Below are 19,743 nucleotides of genomic sequence, written 5' to 3' on the forward strand. Positions count from 1 at the left end.
AAATGATGTGTTTTTCAAACCCATTACCCTTATTTTGTATGAAAATATTGGCACATTCGCCCCTTAAAATTCTGCTATACCCTGATAATTGGCAATATATTTTATGTCAAAATACACTACATGAGCTATGGGTGTCTTTTCATTTACACAAAATCATTCACTTTTAATTACTTGTTTCTCTATTCATGTTTAATGATTTTATTTTTTCTCTTTATAGGTCAACATTTACAATCATCTGTGACTTCCTTCGCCCTCATCTCCAAAAGAAGAAAGTGGTACGAGATGTATTCTCAGTTGAAGTAAGAATAGCTGTGATGTTACTGCGACTCAGCAGCTCTTCTGAACTTCGAAATATTGCTGAGTTATTCGGAATGGCAAGGAGCACTGTGTGTGTTATTGTGCAACAAACAACTCGAGTGGTGGTGAGTTGCTACATGGAGGAATTGAAATTTCCTGAAGGAGATGAAGTGTCCATTGCGACAGACTCCTTCTTTGATGTCTGTGGACTACCAGGAGTGTTGGGTGCTTTAGATGGCTGTCACATTCCTATAAAAGCTCCAATTAGAAATAAAAAAGACTATTTTAACCGAAAGCAGTTTTACAGTGTTGTTTTACAAGCAGTGGTGAACCACAAGAAGAAATTTATAAATTTAAATTTTGGGTGACCAGGATCTGTACACGATGCAAGGGTTCTGGCAAATTCTGAGCTGTTCGTGCAGTGTGAATCAGGCATCTTAGACAATTATTTTTGTGAATTGCCTGGTGCTGCATCCACAATTCCCCCTTACATTGTTGCTGACCCAGCCTATCCTTTAAAACAGTGGCTGATGAAGCCATTTAGTGGTGCTTTAAATGGGCAGCAAGCTACCTTCAATAAGAGGCTTAGTCGGTGCCGAGTGTATGTCGAGCATGCATTCGGCATGTTGAAAGGACGCTGGAGGTGCTTATTGAAGGCCAATGACTCCCAGCTGAAAAATTTAAAGTACCAAGTACTTGCATGTTGCACAATATCGCACAAGATATTCAAGATGAGTATCTTTACGAATGGGACGATAACTCAACATTATGTAATGACCCAACTGTTTATCCTGTGCTATACTCCAATGACAGTAAATCAAAAAGAAATCTGCTTATGTCTTGGGTACAAAATTATGGATAATTTATGTATGGTATTCCTTTGTTGAATGATGTGCTGCTAATATTGATTTTTTTAGATAAATCTAATGTACTAAATTATTGTTTTAAAGAAATTGAATTTTCAAAATAAATCTATATTGCAAAATAAATTCCATGTTATAAATGAAACTATTAAAAAAATACTGATAAATCATTAATTAGACAATCATCAAAAAATCAAACTAGAAAAAATAACTTTACTTTTAAATCATAATTAATTCAAGAATAATGACAAAATATATAAGGCTAAAATTTATTAACTTCATCATGATAGAAAATTTATTTTTTTATATTTTCTTTTAATAATTTTAACATTTCTGCATTTTGCTGAATAATGGTGTTGCGAAAAGTTTCTCTCTTCTCTTCGGCTTTGATCTCAAGCCTCTCTTCGAATTCCAGGACTTTGTTTGTCGTTTCCTCCATAACTTTGCGTAGAGCCTCCTCAAAGTCATTGATGCGCCGACGCTTTCGGACCTGTTTTATTGTTTTAACCTGGTTATTGACCCTTGGTGTTGATGTACTTGGTTGAGTTAAATTTTCAGAAAAAGAATCCTCCACCAAGTCTGTTTCATCTCTGAAATTAAAAAAATAAATAAAAGCACTGTTTATCCAAACATATTAAACAACAAACAAATTGATAATTACAGGTAGCTTGACCTCGATCGGAGCTGAAAATTTTTTTTGGGGGGGGGGGGGGACAGGTAGTGCTGCCATTCAATATTTTTCAAGCACTATTGAAGAGAATAACACCAAAATTCATATGTAGTTTTATCTTGACCTAAATTGGGACTTATTAGATTTCGGCGGGAATTGCTGTACAAGTGTTCAATATTTTTGTTACTTTGTTATGAGAAATTTTATGGCTGCTAGAGTAGGTGTGATTTTTGCATTATAAGGTAGTGCTTTGGCAGCATTCTTCATTAAAAGGCAGATGGCCATGTGGCTGCCTTTCCTACATTTGTGTTATTTCAGGCTGTAATTTTGTATTTTCAATTACTTCATTTTAATCACTGATAAGGAAGTTTTGTGATAGTGAGATCATTCTAGGTTTTCCTTTCTCACAGAAAAACAATATCCTATGAAAATCTTCAATTATTTTTCTGATTGAAACATTTCTAACAATTTTCTTTAATGTTATTTAAATAAAATAACTATTATGATTGTGTAAAATTATAATTATTTAAAATAACTAAAAATTAATATTCAATTATTTACTAGTAATATGATGGATTATAGTACAATTTTGAACTCTAAATTTGAATAATTTTTTCATATTTTAATCATATACCTAGTTTTATTTAATACTGAGATTAAAAAAGAAAAAAAAATACAACTCATTTATACTTACATTGGTTCATAATCAATCTCCTGTGAATGAATTTTTTCGGCCTCATCCTGGTTGGTTTGCTCAGATGTATTTATTTCATCTTCATCGTTCAGAATTACAGAATGTAAATGTCCATCCATGTCTGGTTCATCATCATTTAGAGTATTGTCAGAAACTAAAAATTTAATTTAGAATAAGAAATCAAACAGTAATAATACACGAATGACATTAAAAAAAGGTAAACTTGTGTGAAAAATTGTAACGTTTAGATATATACTTAAACTATATGTATATTGTTGATGTTCAGACAAAATTTTTTAGTATTCCAATTATTTTATTGAGTCTCTAAATCTTTCATTTTTATATTATTAACTGCTATAAGCTATTTATAATATAGACCAGGGCTGTCCAACAGGCAGCCTGCCAACCTATATTGTGCTCCCTGCAATCTTCTTATTCAGCATATTTCTTTTTTCGAAATTTTACGGTATCAAGAAGCATCCGGGTCAACCATTCTTGGTCAAGCCGATGTTATTGATCATGAAAAAGATCATACTTATGATTTATAATATTTATTGATTGTTTTGTGTTCTTAAGATATTTAAATTAAACAAAACTAATTTTAAAGAAAAAAAATTTATTTAAAAAGATTTTTTTTGGTTAAATTTAAGTAAAAAAATATGCAAAGATGCTCATAAATACTTTGTTTTATAAGTGACTTTTTTGTATATTAATTCACATTAATTTTGCCCACTTTGGTGTTTCGTGATTGAAGAAAAGTTAACATAAGCAGAAAATTATTGATTATGAAAAATATAATGCATATATTTTTTTAATATTTAATGTTCTTTTTTATAAATAAAAAATAAAAAAAAATTTTTCCAGAAAAGTGTGTTTTTTTTTTCTATAAAAGTAATTTTTTTTTTATGAAATATATTTGCTTGCTGTAATATATTTAAACAACCTAAAGATTAATATTTTACTTTTAAAAAAGTCATCGATTAATACATAACATGTTATAAACTAACTTTATACATACTACTTACATAATAAATAATTTAACTTTTTAATTTTTATTGTATAAGAGGTTATAGTTAAACTTTCTCAAACTGCGGCCCGCCAGATGATCAGTGACCGGATTTCTGGCCCGCCGGCTCTTTGCAGTTGGACAGCTCTGATATAGACCAATACGGTATAATTCTTTTTTTTTTTTTTGTAATGTTTTCTTCTTGTAGTGATGTTAACGTTCATAATTAATGAGTAGGAATTTTTTAAATTGTAAATGTTAAGTTGAAACAAATACAATTTAGATAACACTAACCCGAGAAAAATAAAACTAGCTCTTCAAATTAGTTAGACACATTTATCATTCAATGAAAGATACAGCTCAAAAGATACATTTACTTATAATTTCCTTACTTATAATTTCATTTGTGACCCTATAATGAAATAAGTTTCTAATGAATAAATTAGTGCTTTTAGTAAAATCATTGTAATCCCGATAATTTTTAAATGTAATTTGAATAGCATATCGGTTGTGACATTGTCTGTAATTTATTTACAAAAATATTTCACAAGAGCATAAAAAGTAGAATGAAAATAGTATACAACTTACTTGGTTTTCTGAATCCAATATCACAGGTTATCACTGGATTTATATTATCTCTGTCTCCTAGAATTCTATTTAGCTGTTCATAGTGCTGGAACCTGCATTTAGATATTGCTCCCGCACCACTTTTTCTAGTTGAATCTACCACTTCTTTGTATTTTTTTTTATGGTTTTCAATTTATTTTTTATTTGATCGGTAGATCTGTGAATGTTTGATTGCGACAACTCGATAGCAATATTTTTATAAGTCTCGTTGTCGCGGACCGTACCATCAAATTTTTTTTCTATCATATACACTTCATATATGCTTAGTAAGACTTTTGTTTCAAGATCGTTCCAACGATCAGCTGGCTTCTTTTCTTTTCGCCATTATTTGAAACAAATTAAAATATTTTCACGTTCCGAGTTCCAAAACAAAACACATGGGCCCAGAACGTAAACAATCACGTGACTCGCAATGCATCTCGGGAAAGCGAGGTGAGCTTACCCTGCATATTTCCATCTCCTACTAGGAATTATTATACCCTTCTTTCAGTCCTTCAATTTTTCCCTGCGTAGGGGAAGAAGGGTAGAAAATGACGAAAATTCCAGCTTTTACCCCGCATTTTTGTGCATGTAATGGGGCTAAAATGCCAATTAGTCATTACACAGTATTATTTGGCAACAATGCTCTAAAGATGAGTTTGTGAGCAAGAAGAGATTAGAAATGGCTACCACAAATGCTGTTAGCCAGTTCATTTATCGACGGCACTTGTGAAAAGTAAGGATGTATTGATTGCGACTGAAACAAAGTAGTCGTCGCAATTCACTAGCCTATAAACAAAAAGCAATAAAAAGAAAATATTTGAACAAGGCTAATGAAAATAAGAACAAGAAAGTTGGAAGGCGATACTTGCAGTGCAGGGGCTTTCTAAATTATTGTTTTCATGTTAAATGAATTTCTGTTTTCATTTATATTAAATTTCTGTTTTCATTTATATTAAATTTCTGTTTTCATTCATAATTTGTTTTCATTATTCACTATTTTATTTGCATAAGTTATTATAATATTTTATTACAAAATTATGGGTGAACAATGATAATATTTGAAAAACAGGCATTTTTATATAAAGATTTCATGACATATGATCTGAGTCATCATATATCTCTAATTACAGTTCTGATATTACCGTATAGTGTTTCTAATATTGCGAATAATATTTCAAATACTTACTTTTTATAGAGGTATATAATAACTCTTGAGGAGAATTTAATTTCCTTTACACAAAAACTCATTTTACTCCATTAAATATTTTGTAGCATTTTCTGTCTATATTTTGTTCCAAGCTCCTCAATTTTTTAATAATTTTCCTGAAACTTTTTCTTTTGCTTCATATGATTATTATGAAAGTCACTAAGCATTGTTTTTTGAAAATATTCGTAAGAAATTTTTTTTATATGGAATTAACTTCGCGAAGACATAAAATTTTTTTACAAAAGCCATTGAAGTTAAACAATAATCCATGACAGAGACAATTTATATTAGCATTATGTGTCTTCAGTTTAATTTATAAGTTATTTGCTTAAAATTTGAGACGCGAGGAAAAATTTTCATGTTTTTAATTTTTTTAAAATTTTGCTATTTTTTGAAAAAAATTATGATTATAAATTAATTTTAATAAACTTAAAATATATAATTTAGTTAAAAACATACAAATTAAGCCATAAAAGTTCAAATAAGCATTAAAAATTTTTTCTTCTTCAAGTGAAAGGTCCTGTGTCCCCTTAACGTAAAAAATACATTTCCTACATAGTAATGCAGCAATTACTACACGTGTAATAGTTGAATTTAATTGGTAGAGTTTAGTATGTCTCACGAGTTTTATTAACAATTTAAAAAATTTTTATTCCTGGTATTGATTCAACAAAATTCTTTGATTAAAGTTAAAAGTATCATTTGTAATTTAGTAAATCCTTCATTTAACAATTTGTAGCGTATCTACCACTACAAAATTACAACTGCATTTCAGTAGTATATAAGACATGTTAACTCTACTCTATGTCGGGGGTACCTTTTATTGGATGACAGTTGACATGGTCTGAAACTACTCTCCCCACAAATTCTTTACTCTTTACAATATTGATTCATTACAGTATAAACTTTGTACTATATGTATATCTTTCTTAACTATTATTCCTAATTTGTTACCGATGTTAGGTTTTATACTTAGTAAAGCTACTTCTAATGTTAAATTGATCAGGTGTAAATAATATTTTAAATTGCCATTCTCATTTCATCCAAATAAGTTTATGATTTGCAATACAGGAGTTATTTAGGAACATCTAATATTCTTAACTTTATCATGCACATTTTTATATAACATACTTCTAATTAATACTCAATGTAAAATATTTTGGCTGTTTATTTATTAGAGCAATTTAACTAAGTTACTACAATTCCCATAGCATACTAGAAATACATCCAATGATGTGGGCAAGAATTTTACTGGAAATAAGAGACAATCTATTTTGCTAAATAATCTATTTTTAAGCTCCAATTTGATAAGAGTAATCACTACAATAATAAGTTCAAATAACTGAAAAATATTTCGGAAGTAATTAGTTATCTTGAAAACTAGTTCAACTTTATAAGAATTTAACAGCTATTAAGACACTATACTATTAGGTACATTGAAAACGCGTTTGTGTTTAAAAGAAATTAGCTTTTTAAATATAATATATACTATGATTTTTACATATTTGTTATTTTGTGGCATATCACTCATAGGCGTAAATATGAAAATACACATTCTTTCAGCAGCAACATTAGCACAACTCATAATTCAACTTGAAGGTAATCTTCGTTTAAGCAAACGAAAGCAGTTCTTATGCATTTTGCTTAGCAATGAAAACTTTAAACCCATTTATCTCAAAACTTAAATTTTTGAGTAGTGCCGCTATTGAAGCCCATGACCGATATGATGATGATTGTTTTGTTTTTTTCATATATATATATATTTTTTTAGCAATATGAAGGTTTAATCATTGGAGGTAAACTACGGAGCAAAATGCTACGGATAAAGGCTGGGACACACCTGTCATGCAGCGTTCCGATCCGACTACGGTCATACGGCCGGACGACTGTATGAGAGGAGAATAGTCAACGGCCTTGAATGCAGCAAGCCACACCTGTCCGTCACGTGACCTGTTCTACTCCCACCCGTCTCCGATTCGTTGTCCGATCACGCTCAGACAGTGCAGACCATTCGTTTACTTGATGCGGGACGCTTGTCGTTAGCTGTTTTTGTATAGTTTTCTGTGTTCTATGGTTTTCTGACATCGCTTGGCGAAAAATGGCGGCTATAAAACCGGAGGAACTGATCGAAAGTGTAAGAAATTTTCCAGTTTTGTATGATCAAACTCAAGAACAGTATAGAAACTCTGACTACAAGGACATTATCTGGAAAAAAGTTGCGAAGGAATTGAATGTAGAAGGTAAGAACATTTATTATTATTATTATTATATTATTATTTATTATTATTATATTATTATTATCATTATTATTATTATATTATTAATAATTATACTAGATTATACAAATTTGAAAAAATGCATAGCTTGGAAAACAATAAACTTATGAGGGCCCGACGTTCTTGCCACTCCACACTACCCTCTTCAGAGTTGAAGAATTGTTTAAACTGCTCTCTTACATTAAATGCTTCACGATTTTCCCCTCCTCTGCGACGTGGAAAGTGCTGGAGGCGAGATTTCTCCACTGGAGTTATGTCAGCACCATGAGTTAGTTCAGGCACTTGGTAGTTTTCGTCATTTCGAATGAAGTTGTGCAAGATGCATGCTGCGAGTACAAGACTCGTTATGTTGTCAGGACTTCCCTGGAGAGGTCTCATGAACATTCGAAATTTTTGCACCAAAATGCCAAAAACGTTTTCCGATATTCTTCTTGCTCTACTCAATCTGTAGTTGAAAATTCTCTGCTCGTTAGACAAGTTCTTTCCAGGAAATGGTCTCATAATGTTTTCAGTAAGGGGAAAAGCTTCATCTGCAACTATAACCATAGGAAGTTTAGTGTCTGTTCCTGGGAGACACTTTTTGTCAGGGATGTTAAGTTGGTTTCGAGATAGCTTTTTACCAAAATTAGAATTAGACAAAACACCACCATCAGAGTTTCTTCCGTAGCTTCCCACGTCTAGAAATATGAAATTGTAACGAGCATCAACTAGAGCTAAAAGAACAATGGAGTATGTTTTCTTGTAGTTCCAATAGAGACTTCCTGACGATTTTGGAGCTTGTATTGTCACATGTTTCCCATCCATTGCACCAATACAATTGGGAAACTGCCACTTTTTCCAAAATCGCTATTTCATTCCACCTGTCCTCATTCGGAGCTGGCATTACTTCGTTCATAAGTACTTGAATTACCACTCTGCTTGTGTGATGAATAATGGAACCAACTGTACTTCTTCCCATTCTGTAACTGAATGATATGGTTTTGAAAGAATCTCCTGTAGCAAGAAACCTGTAACAAACAACTTATATTAATAACTTTCTATCATTTTTAGGGCAAGAAGAGGAATGTAAAAAGAAGTGGAACGGAATACGAGACAGTCTGCGAAGAGCTAGACAGAAAAGAAAAACCAAATCTGGACAGTCGGCAACATCAATCAATAGATACAAATTTGAGTCTATCCTTGAATTTTTAATTCCTCATCTCGCCGAACGTAAAGGTCTAAGTAATGTTCCTGATGAAGAGGACGATACTGATGAAACTCAACTCAATGATTCTCATCAGCAGAACTCCACCAAGGAGACACTAAATATTATAAATGAGAATGAATCTCAAGAGACTGCAGAATCCGTGTCGTTGCTAACACCTACAACTCCAGCCAGTCGAGTTTCCATCGACCATAGACCTCTATCTGTAAAACGCAAAAGGAAGCTTGAAGTGAAACCTCAAGAGTCTCCATCATCTCAGCTAATGGCATACTTATTGGCTGAGAAAGAAGCTGAGAAGAAAAAAGAGTCACGTAAAAATGATGGACAGCACCCTGTTGATGCTTTTTTGGCTGGAATCGCTACAAGTCTGAAATCACTGCATCCAGTTCGTTTTCATTCAGCTAAAGGGAAGATCTTCAATATTGTCCAAGAGTACGAATTACAGCAGCTTCTTGAAAACCAACAAACTGAAATGATTCATACAAACAATGTTTCCTCTGAAACGTCTATTACAATGTCGGAAGAAGAGGGATTGTATGCACATTCAAATAGACCCGCACATTTCTCCAGAAGTATTCAACATACACCAACACATCCCGCTGACACTGAAGAAACTTACTGCACTAACGTAGATTTTTTACAGCTTTAACAACATATTTCATATTTGGACTGTGAAATTGTAATTAAATGATAATACATTTCTTTTGGTAATTTTCTTGTACATGTTATGCCTTTTTAAAATCGAACTAAAGATTTCAAATTTATCTGGAAATATAATTGTCATAAAACAAGGTTTAACTAATATATTCTGAACTTTTCTTAAACTATTTGAAAAAAATAATTTTGACAATTTATTTGACGTAGCAATTTGCATCATGGTTAGGAAAATTATGTTTTATAATCATACATATTATATATGTATATAGGCCTACATTTATAATAGTTATTTATTGTCTTTTTTTATTTGTTTCACAATATATATGTAGGTAGTTAAAATGCTTAATGAAGACTTATGAACAAAGTCTTGTTTCACAACTACAATGCATTATCTAATAAATTATGTCTGATGTTTTTTGACAAGAGACCACAGTGTAAATGAAATGGTATCTTACCTTACAAATACTGCCAAGCGGTGTCTAGGAGTAATCGCTTTTCTAAAATACGTGTTTTGCTTGGTTAAATGTTCTTTGAGTTTAAGTTCCAATTGATTGAAGGTGTGCATAGGCATTCTGAAGTAATGAAAAAATTTCGTCTCGTCGTCCAACAGATGAGGTAAAAGTGTGGTAAACTCCCCTTCTTCGTGTCTTCTTTTCCATGCATCATGTACCCAATATTCACGTTTCCCACTACTCTTTTCATTATTTCGATCTTCTTCGTCCAAACAAATAGCCACAATAGCTAAATCACGATTGCTAAAATGCTTCAACATTATTGCACAGTTCCACGGTTGTTTGCGATCTCGAGTTGAACTAACGTAAAATCGGAAAGAAGCAGGTTGTGAACATGAAACATGTGCTCATTCCTTTCCGATCCCGCACCGGTCACACTTTTTAAAGAAAATCGGGTATGAGTCGGATCGGAACGCTGCATGACAGGTGTGTCCCAGCCTTAAAACGAAAGCGCCTGTCCGATCTATCCGCTTCCGCTGTTGTCGTCTTTCAAGCGTGGTGACGTCACTGATTGCGTATCGCCGAAAATGACGTCATGAGCGGATAGCGTTGGTCGGGAGAAACCACGTGATTATGAAGGCGGCGCCATTGTAATCTGCCTGAATGCAGCTGTTTTTTGAGAAACTGGGTTAGTTTTTTTGTTTTATACCGTGTGAAGTGAAGTGACTTCAATAAAATTTTTTGAAAACTTCGAATTTTGCTGCTCCGGTGTTAAGATCAAACGTTTCCTCATTTTTTAAAAAAAAATTTTTTTCTAATGTGAAACTTATGCCTTATTTGTTCCTTCCTTACTCACCTTTTTTTTTAATTTCAATGTTTTTTTTTTTCTAACAAATATCCACTTTGTTTTGCCTGCAATGCTTTTGTCTGGGTGGGGCGAAAGAAATTCATTGTGGCGGTGTACGATGGTGTCCCACCTCGGTAGAGGTAGGAATGAGACTTTCACAGTATCAGGCAGTACAAAACTCTCTTCTGTGTGCTATTATTTAAGATCTAACGTTTCCTCATTTTTTAAAAAATATTTTTTTCTGATGTGAAACTTATGCCTTATTTGTTTCTTCCTTAATCACCTTTTTTTTTTAATTTCAATGTTTTTTTTCTTCTAACTAATATCCACTTTGTTTTGCCTGCAATGCTTTTGTCTGGGTGGGGCGAAAGAGATTCATTGTGGCGGTGTACGATGGTGTCCCACCTCGGTAGAGGTAGAAATGAGACTTTCAAAGTATCAGGCAGTACAAACCTCTCTTCAGTGTGCTATTATTTAAAAGAATGAATGATACGTTTTTGTTTGAAATTTTAGATTATTTTTCATGCAGATTTTCTCGCGTTAATTTTTAAGTTGTGTATTTTATCAAGTATTATTAAATTTAATTGTGATGGATCGTTATTTGAAAAGATCTAATCAGCATCGGGAGATTTCTAATGACGATGGATTACGAAAGAAGAGGAAGAATAATCAAAAGCTTAGAGAGGAATATACTAAAAAGTTTCCTTGATTAGTATCGGGAAAAGAAGGCTCTGCAAAATGCACTATTTGTAATTCGGAATTCTTTATTGTCCACGGTGGACTGGGTGATTGTCGCCGACAAGTGATCGGTTCTAAACATTGTACTACTGCAAAAGCACAGGTGCATCAGCATCCTATTAACAATTTTTATTCTTCAAAATTAGAAAAAAATGGCGTGATTAAAGCTGAAGTATTGTTTGCATGGTTTTTAATTGAGCACAATATTTCCTTATCTGCTTCCGATCATTCTGGCGCCTTATTTTGAAAAATGTTTCCCGATTCCGACATTGCAAAGAAGTATGGGTGTAGACATACCAAGACCCAGGCAATAACTGTTTCCACTGCTGAGGGAATAAGAGACAGTAAGCTCAGAACACAGCTTATTTTCTCTTTCAACTGATGGAGGCAATGACGGAAGGAGCCTAAAGAAAATTTCACGGCGCACAAGCAGATACTTCACGAAGTGGAGGCTGGGAATCCCAACTGTCAGGTTTTTATGACCAGGATATTCACACGAAAGCCGAATGGATTTTCACCAGTGAAACAGCGGCTTTTTGAAAGACGTAGATTAAGAAATTAGAATCTTCACTTTTGTTCTTCTCCAAAAGTGACTTGGGAGAGATACCTGGGGCGTGATGGCGTCCATTTTGATAGGGCAGGCAATGAGGTCTTTGCATGGCTTGTAAAATGCAAAACTGAAAAAACAGATCTGTGGAGAAGTGCATAATTTTATTTATAAAATATTTTTTTTCTGTATTGACGTGTGTATCTTTCGGTATTTTGTGATTATTAAGATATTTAATGCATATTATAATGAATTGAATTGCTGAGGCTTAAAATGGTGTACTTTTCTCATATCTGTTGTTGCTAATAGCATTTAACATAAGCTTACAGATTTATTATTTTGTTTATATTTGAAAGTGATTAAATATAATTTTTTTCTGGTAGAATGGTTGCTGACATGTAAGTTTTTATATTAAAAGTATAGTTTAGACTAAACGTGACTAAGCATGATCAACTAAGTCTATTGTAGTATATTTAATTTTATATTCTAAACTGGTAGGTTTTAGAATGTAATCACTTTAAAAGATTTAAAGCTCAAATTAGTTTTATGTAACTATATTATATTGATTATGACTTGTCATTAAGCAAGGTTACTGTGTAGGTTGGTTTCTTTTATATTGTTTTCAAGATTTCATACATAGTTTTGATGGGGCTATCGGACCAAAGAATTTGTTGTGATTTGTCAAGCTATGTGTGTGAGGTCTACAGATTATATTTGGTTTTACATCTTATAGATTATGATTTATTTTTTGTGTTTTGTAGTGTCCTTGTCTTCTAAGAAACCTGCACACAAAGTCACGCATCACTTGGAGGCATCTAAGGCGGAGAGAAAGCCAGAACTTTATTCTGCCATTTCAAAGAGAGTTTAAAGACGTAAATAGCTTTTGGACCTTTGGTGCTATTTTTTTTAATAATTTGCTCTTGTCAGCAAAGCAAGTTCGGTAACACAATTTAATTTTAAACATGTGGTATTTAGCTTATTGCTAGTAAGGCTGATAACCAAAATATTTTTCATTAATCCAAATAATAAGCAAAATGATTAAGATTAATCACGTTTATATTAATCCATTATTTTAATTCTAATCTATATTGTGATAATAATTTTAGGGTTCTGATCTTCCCTGTCAAACGAATAAAGTCAAGGATTTGAGCTCAGTTGAAGCATCCACGTCTGTTATTTTTCCACTGAATCGCATAGTGAGGCTAATTGTAACAGCAATTCAAGTTGGACTCTTGTTGGCCGAAGGTATTTATATTATATATGTGATTTGTTTACTCATTTTTAAGGTTTAATAGAGGCTATGATTTATTTACTTTTTCCTTTCTAGAAGAGGATGTAAAGACTGAAATTTTCATCGTTGTAAGTGATGTTTTATGTTTTTTTGTGTAGTTTATTAAGTTTATGTTTTTACTCCATTCTTTGAGAATTGATAAATGACTTGGTTGCTTTTTTGTATCATCAGGTCTGGGCTTATGACAAGATTTTATATTTTCTGGCTAAGAGCGATTGTTTTGTATTATAGGTGTGCGGAAGTGGCACGTCCAAAGGGATTGGATTGTTCTGTTGCTAAAGAAGAGTAAGCTAATACTGGCCGCACGGTTTTTTAGTAAGTTTCTTTTCTTCCTTTCTTTAAAAGTTCTCCTTTCTATTTCATTGCTCTGCATTGTGTTATAGATATAAGGAAGCATTTAATGTTGTAAAAGTCTAGAACAAATCCAGTTTTGTTTAAATATTTGTTTCTTTTTATAAATATTCTCCATTAACCTTATTTGCTAGTTCTACATCTACAATTGATTGTGTTTATAAAATGAAACCACCTTATATATAGGTTTGCCTCTGTATATGGCAAAAAGTCTAAGACAAAGGATTGTACTGCTGTTACAAAAGAAGAGAATGCGGATTCTAAAGATACAATTTCTGTGTTAGTGATATTTTCTTCTTTCTCCAATAATTTCAAAGTATTGTTTTGGACCTTGCTCATTTCTGTTTAATCATTTACTTTGTAGTTTTTTATTGCATTATAGATGTAAAGAAGCATTTATTGATACCAAAGTCACGAATATGTGCAGTAGTTTTTTTAAATATATTTTTATAAAAATATTCCGTTTGATGCTTTTATTAGATATAGAAGACTTTTTATATATACACGTAGTTTATATATGTGTATGCTTATATATTTATACATGTGGATTTATTTATTTCAGTAGCAGAAAGTCCAACAGAAAGAATTGTACTATAGTTGCCAATAAAAAGAATGCAAGTTCTGAGGATACAGCTTTTTGGTTAGTTTTATTTTATTTTATTTCTTCTCTAATTCTTTGAAAGTGTAGATAAGAAATTTCCTAATTTATGTTTCATCATTTTACTAAGTAGTTTATCATAGTATTGTGTGAGGAAGCATTCCGTGATGCCACAGTTAAGAGTGAATCGAGTACTCTTTAAATATTTTTAGACACAATTGTTCCAACTGTAAAAATTGCCTTTGTTTGAATGTATAAGAAGACTTCGTAATAAATATATGTATGCGTAAAGATATATTATTACATATAAATTTACTTATTTCAGTCGCAATAAGTCTAGGAGAACTGTTGCAAAGGAAGAAAATACTACTTTTGGCTGTTCAGTTTCTGGGTTAGTGTTATTTTCTTTTTTCTCTAATTCTTTTATGGTGCAGTTCAGGATTTTTCCCCCCTCCCTCATTTACTGTACATCCTTTTACAGCCTCACTTATTAATACTAACTATTGTATTATAAATGTAAGGATTCATTTAAGTACACCAAAGTTATAAAATATCTTTTTTTTTTTCTAAAATTATTCTCCATTAGACAGTGTACATTTAATTCTAAATGTACAATTAATTACTTTTCTTAGATTGAGTAAAAATACTGTATTATATAAATATATAGCCTGTAGTATATGTATTAATATAAATCCGTTTATATTTCGCAGTCGCAACAAGTCTAACAAAGAGGATTGTGTGCAAGCTCTGGACATACAGTTTCTGGGTTAGTGTTATATTCTTTCTACTCGAGTTGTTTGAAAGTGTAGTTTGTTCTCTTCGAAAAGTGTTGTTTTCTTCGGTTAAAAAAATAAACTTCTATTTTGCACACGCAGAATTCCCTCCTACCATGGTAGACTCAAAAGGGGCAGCGTTTAATTCTTATTCAGATGTGGAGGCTAAAATGAAAGAAAACAGTATTTTGTTGACTAGGTTGGGTAGTTTAGTACAAGATAAAACTATCCAGTGCATCATTTTACCATTCACAAATAATAGTTTAAAAAATTTCATTTCTTTATATGAGGGATTGCGAGGGAGAGATAAACTTCAAAAACTGCATTTTTTCTCCTACATTGAATATTTCACCCGATCGGCATTTAGGTAAGCAACTAGTTTTTAAGCGTGCGTCGAGAAAATCAAAACGAAACGCTGTTGGATATCCTAATGATTTACTTAAAAGATTAGCTCGCTATTGTTTAGAAGAAGATAATTCTATATTCATTGATAGTAAAGATGAAGTCTGCAAGAGATTAACTGGTTCTTTCACTCCCAAAATGGATCATGTTTTCGACTATAGGTGAGGTAGTTTTGCGTTGTGTGTGATGAAATTAAGTCTTTAGACCCATCTAGTAAATTCTTTGTAAATTTTTGTGAGGGGTTAGTTGTATGACAGTGTTATTGATGCTTTTAACTCCAAAATTTTGCAGGATAACAATTAATTAGCAGCCTCTTCGTGTAAATGACATTTCACCCAAGTGAAAGTTGACCCAATAGATAATTAATGGTGTGCACCCGTGGGCAAGGGTGTTCTCCAGGGGTCCGTTTGTGAGGGAAGGGTATAGAGGGATTTTATACAGGGCACAGAATCCTTTTTTGGGGAAAAACAACCTGAAAGGGAAAATAGATTTTCCTCTTACTATCGTTTCACCATATATTTGAACTTCAATTGACGAAATTTTTTTAGCCATTTTAAAAAATGTCGGAAATAAGTTACTTGAAATCTTCAAGAAGTGGCTATTTGCTACTATATAGAAATTATTTGCTTAATTTGCACAGCAAATATAAAGATGAAACCATTTATTGGAAATGCGAACACAAAACTTGCACAGCCAAACTTACTACAATAAATGGCTTCTTGAAAACTGCCAAAGAAACGCATACGCATGCTCCTGATTTCGCAAAATTTTTTTTAACAACAAATTGAAGAGCATGTGCGAGACGGAATTCTCTGAAGCAATTTTAATAATCAAAATAATATTTTATATTGCATCCGCTAATATTAAAAATATTGTATAATTTTATTTGAAATTTTTCAGTCGGGAATAATTTCTAGATAATTCAGTTTATACACATTATTATTCATGTATTAATTTCTTTATCCTCATAATTTTGATTTAACCTATATTTGATTTAATTATAGAAACAAACTGAAGATTTGAAGATGAAAAAAATCCCTTGTTTCACTAAGGCAATAAACAAGAGCCAGTGTTTTTAAACTTAAGTAACATGTCGAAAATTGTTAATTTAAGAATAAAACTTTCATTACATCAATTAAATAATAATAATTTTTATAAGTAAATTTAAAAATAGAATTTGTTAATTTATGAAAGTCATTAAAAAAAAAACTCTCTGGAATTCAGTTACAAATTTTCCAAGAGTTTATTCAACATAAAATTGATTTATTCAGAATGTATTGGAATTATTTCCAGCCTTGTGTATAAATTTTTTTTTAAAAGTAGTAGAGCCATGAATAATTTATGTTACTGCAATTTGTTTATTTAATTGTAACGTTATTTGTAAATCTAGATAATAGTTTAATATCATCACTGAAGCACATAACTTAATGAATACAGTTCTTAAGTTCATACAGAAAATGAATTAATTTATAAAATATTGCATCGATATACAGCTGGCTAAGGTTTTGGCTCTGGTTGGCGAGAGAAAGTGAATATTTTTCTTTGGGCTTTTGTGTTAGCCCTAGAGTGAAGAGAAACTACCCTCCCTGAAATGCACTACTCTAGTTTTAATAGCAGCAGAGGGATTCAGACTTTGTGAGGGGGGGGGGGGACTTGTTACTGTGGGCAAACTATATGTATTTATGAAATAATTAGTAGAGTTATAGGAGCCTAATTTTATAATTATAAAAATATAAGTAAAATGAAATTTTGTCTTCACATTTCCTCCAATAAATTTTGTATTGTAAATCATAATATCTGAAAGGAAACTTATGAATTTGCATTAATTTAAAAAAAAGTTCTGCTACTCATTGTTATTCATAAATTTAAGTAAGACAATCTCTTGAAGGCCAAAATCGCAATGCCTACATCAGAACTTTTCCGAAACTACTAAATTCCACGGAAGAAAATAATTAAACTGCATTTTATATTTAAATACGAGAACATTCCACCATCATTTAAAAATGCCTTATTTTTAATATTTTATTATACAGATCTATTTGGAATCATTATGACAATATAAGGACTAATAACCATGTTGAGGGGTGGCACTCCAAATTGAGCCGCAGAGGAGTGCCATCTAGTCCTAACATGTATGTCTTTATAGACATGATCAAGAAATTGGAGCATGAAAATGATGTGGAAAAGATCACGCTGCTATGTGGGGCACAAAACCTGCCAGTTCAAAAAAAGCAGTACATGCTTTCAAACCAACGACTTTCTGCTTTAAAAGGAAGATTCAACCAAATGCCCCTAGGAGCATATATGGACACGGCAGCGTATTATGGACAGCTATGGTAGCCTGCCATACGGCTTTATACATTTGTAACTAGCTCCTGTGAATAAGAAATTTGATATTTTTGCAAATATATGTTATCTCTTATGCTCCGTATACAATAAATTCAGTTTATTTGATTTCGTTAATATTTGAATCATAATTTCTGCATGTACATATTAGATGTTGCATATCCTTATGATGGTCCATTTAAGGTTTTGCAGACCAGAGAAAAAACCTTTACCATTGAGATAAAGGGACGGCAGGTCGTAATTAGCATCGACCGCCTAAAACCTGCATTCCTGGATGACGAGGAGTTACAGACTACTTCTCCACCTCACGACTCGTTCCGGCCGCCGCGTGCACCTCAACACACGCTACTTGTGATATCAGTCTCCTGAACACTTGGGGGGGGGGGGAGTACTGCGACGATTTGCTGTCTCCTCAAACTCTCAACAGATGGCACTGGCAGTCTGACAGCAGATGCCGCACCTCCAAATTTATAAGCTAAAACGAATTATCTGGAACCGATTTTTCCATCAATTGTAGTAGTGGAAGTAGTTGTTGTTTTGGAGAGAGAATAGCGTCGCACGCCTGTACCTTGTTAATCACTAATTTTTGGCGCGTGTGGCCAAGTGTATAACACGAATAATCCAGATTAAATTTTTTATAATTTGTTTCCAATACTTCGTTTAATATATCAGCTGATTATTTTTATTAAATTATCTTAATGAGAAGGCAAACTATTCACACCTCCTCATACATATAATTTTTTTTTTGGCGTGTTTTAATATTTGCTAGTCTTACTGCTGCAGGCATGTTCTCTGAAGGTCAAGCATTATCCAATTGTCAAAGACACAGTAAAGGGGTCCAAAAAGGAAACGACCCATTTACAACATTTTTATGGTTTTGGTGGCTGATTTTTATTTTTGTTGAACACGTTTTTACGAATGCAGTCTGATATGGAAAAATATATAGCGAAAATGGTAAATTGCTTATTCTGCACCAAACTTATCATTATAGGTTCGCCTATACACATAAATCTTAAGGAAAACTCTGGCGTTGCGTTAATAAGAATTGTAACGCAAATTTATATGCTTTCGAAAATGGAGCAACTTTTTCGAGGAGGCGAACTGATCATAACCTTGATCCTTTGACTGAGCGTGTGTTGAAGAGGAAGATTTTGTCAAATCATATAAAAATTGAAAGTCAAAAACTTCAAGAAAAGCCTGCCAAGTTAATTTTTTCGGCCATGCTGACATTGCCAAGTGCTGCTGACGTCCTATTAAGAGCTGATGTGAAATTAATAAGAAATAACATTACAAACGCAAGATTATCAGTGTTGCCAAAAATGCCAAAAGATTTACTCGAAACACATGATGTCCTGGAGAAAATAAATGCTAAATGAGAAGCATTTTTATTGAAAAACATGAAAGATGAAGGTTGAGTTATGTTTTCCTGCCTTTCAAATCTCCAATGCATGCGTAAATGTGAAATAACACTCGTGGATGGATCTTTTGATACAGCTCCGAAATTTTTTATTCAAATGTTTACTGTCCACGGGTATAATAAAGAAAATTACATACCGTTTGTGTTTTGATTGCTAAGAGGCAAAAGAAAGGACAGCTATGCCCACACGTTCAGGTCTTTGGTGTCTGAGTGTGAAAAAAGAGGGTTAAGATTTTCTCCCAAAACCATCGTGTCTGACTTTGAGAGATGGATACAAGAACGCATAAGAGATACTTAGCGAACAGCCCTTATTTATTCGCAAGCTATTCCAATTCTGCGAAGCTACATTATCGGGAAGCGGCCTGCCTCCGCAAATATTCTGAGGAATGTGGAGCATCACTCCCGGATAGTTTAAAATCAACAAAACTGCGGAAACATGCCGCCTCACTATCGGACCTAATTTTAATAAAAATATGAAATGGATTCTCTTTCATCATT

General features: G+C 32.5%; 3 protein-coding genes across 3 annotated transcripts; 2 read left to right on the top strand and 1 right to left on the bottom strand.

Annotated features, from left to right (window-relative positions):
* Positions 1 to 1,415: 1,415 nt before the first annotated feature.
* LOC147806549 (uncharacterized) lies at positions 1,416 to 13,988 on the bottom strand. The gene is made up of 4 exons (XM_087169430.1): positions 10,442 to 13,988; positions 4,119 to 7,175; positions 2,525 to 2,678; positions 1,416 to 1,750 (listed from the first exon to the last, which is right to left on the bottom strand). Exons 3-4 carry the CDS (start codon positions 2,641 to 2,643, stop codon positions 1,456 to 1,458), a joined length of 414 nt encoding a protein of 137 aa, XP_087025556.1. The 5' UTR covers positions 2,644 to 2,678; positions 4,119 to 7,175; positions 10,442 to 13,988; the 3' UTR covers positions 1,416 to 1,455.
* LOC147806550 (uncharacterized) lies at positions 7,176 to 9,535 on the top strand. Its single transcript, XM_087169427.1, has 2 exons — positions 7,176 to 7,586; positions 8,673 to 9,535. The coding sequence occupies exons 1-2, from the start codon at positions 7,445 to 7,447 to the stop codon at positions 9,473 to 9,475; spliced, it is 945 nt and encodes a 314-aa protein (XP_087025553.1). The 5' UTR covers positions 7,176 to 7,444; the 3' UTR covers positions 9,476 to 9,535.
* LOC122271189 (uncharacterized) lies at positions 13,972 to 17,730 on the top strand. The gene is made up of 3 exons (XM_087169431.1): positions 13,972 to 14,349; positions 14,633 to 14,698; positions 15,018 to 17,730. The coding sequence occupies exons 1-3, from the start codon at positions 14,129 to 14,131 to the stop codon at positions 15,076 to 15,078; spliced, it is 348 nt and encodes a 115-aa protein (XP_087025557.1). The 5' UTR covers positions 13,972 to 14,128; the 3' UTR covers positions 15,079 to 17,730.
* The last annotated feature ends 2,013 nt before the right edge of the window (positions 17,731 to 19,743 follow it).

Source organism: Parasteatoda tepidariorum, chromosome 8, assembly GCF_982258835.1.
Source record: "Parasteatoda tepidariorum strain Cologne lab strain chromosome 8, Ptep-v5.0, whole genome shotgun sequence".
NCBI classification, from domain to species: Eukaryota; Metazoa; Arthropoda; class Arachnida; order Araneae; family Theridiidae; genus Parasteatoda; species Parasteatoda tepidariorum.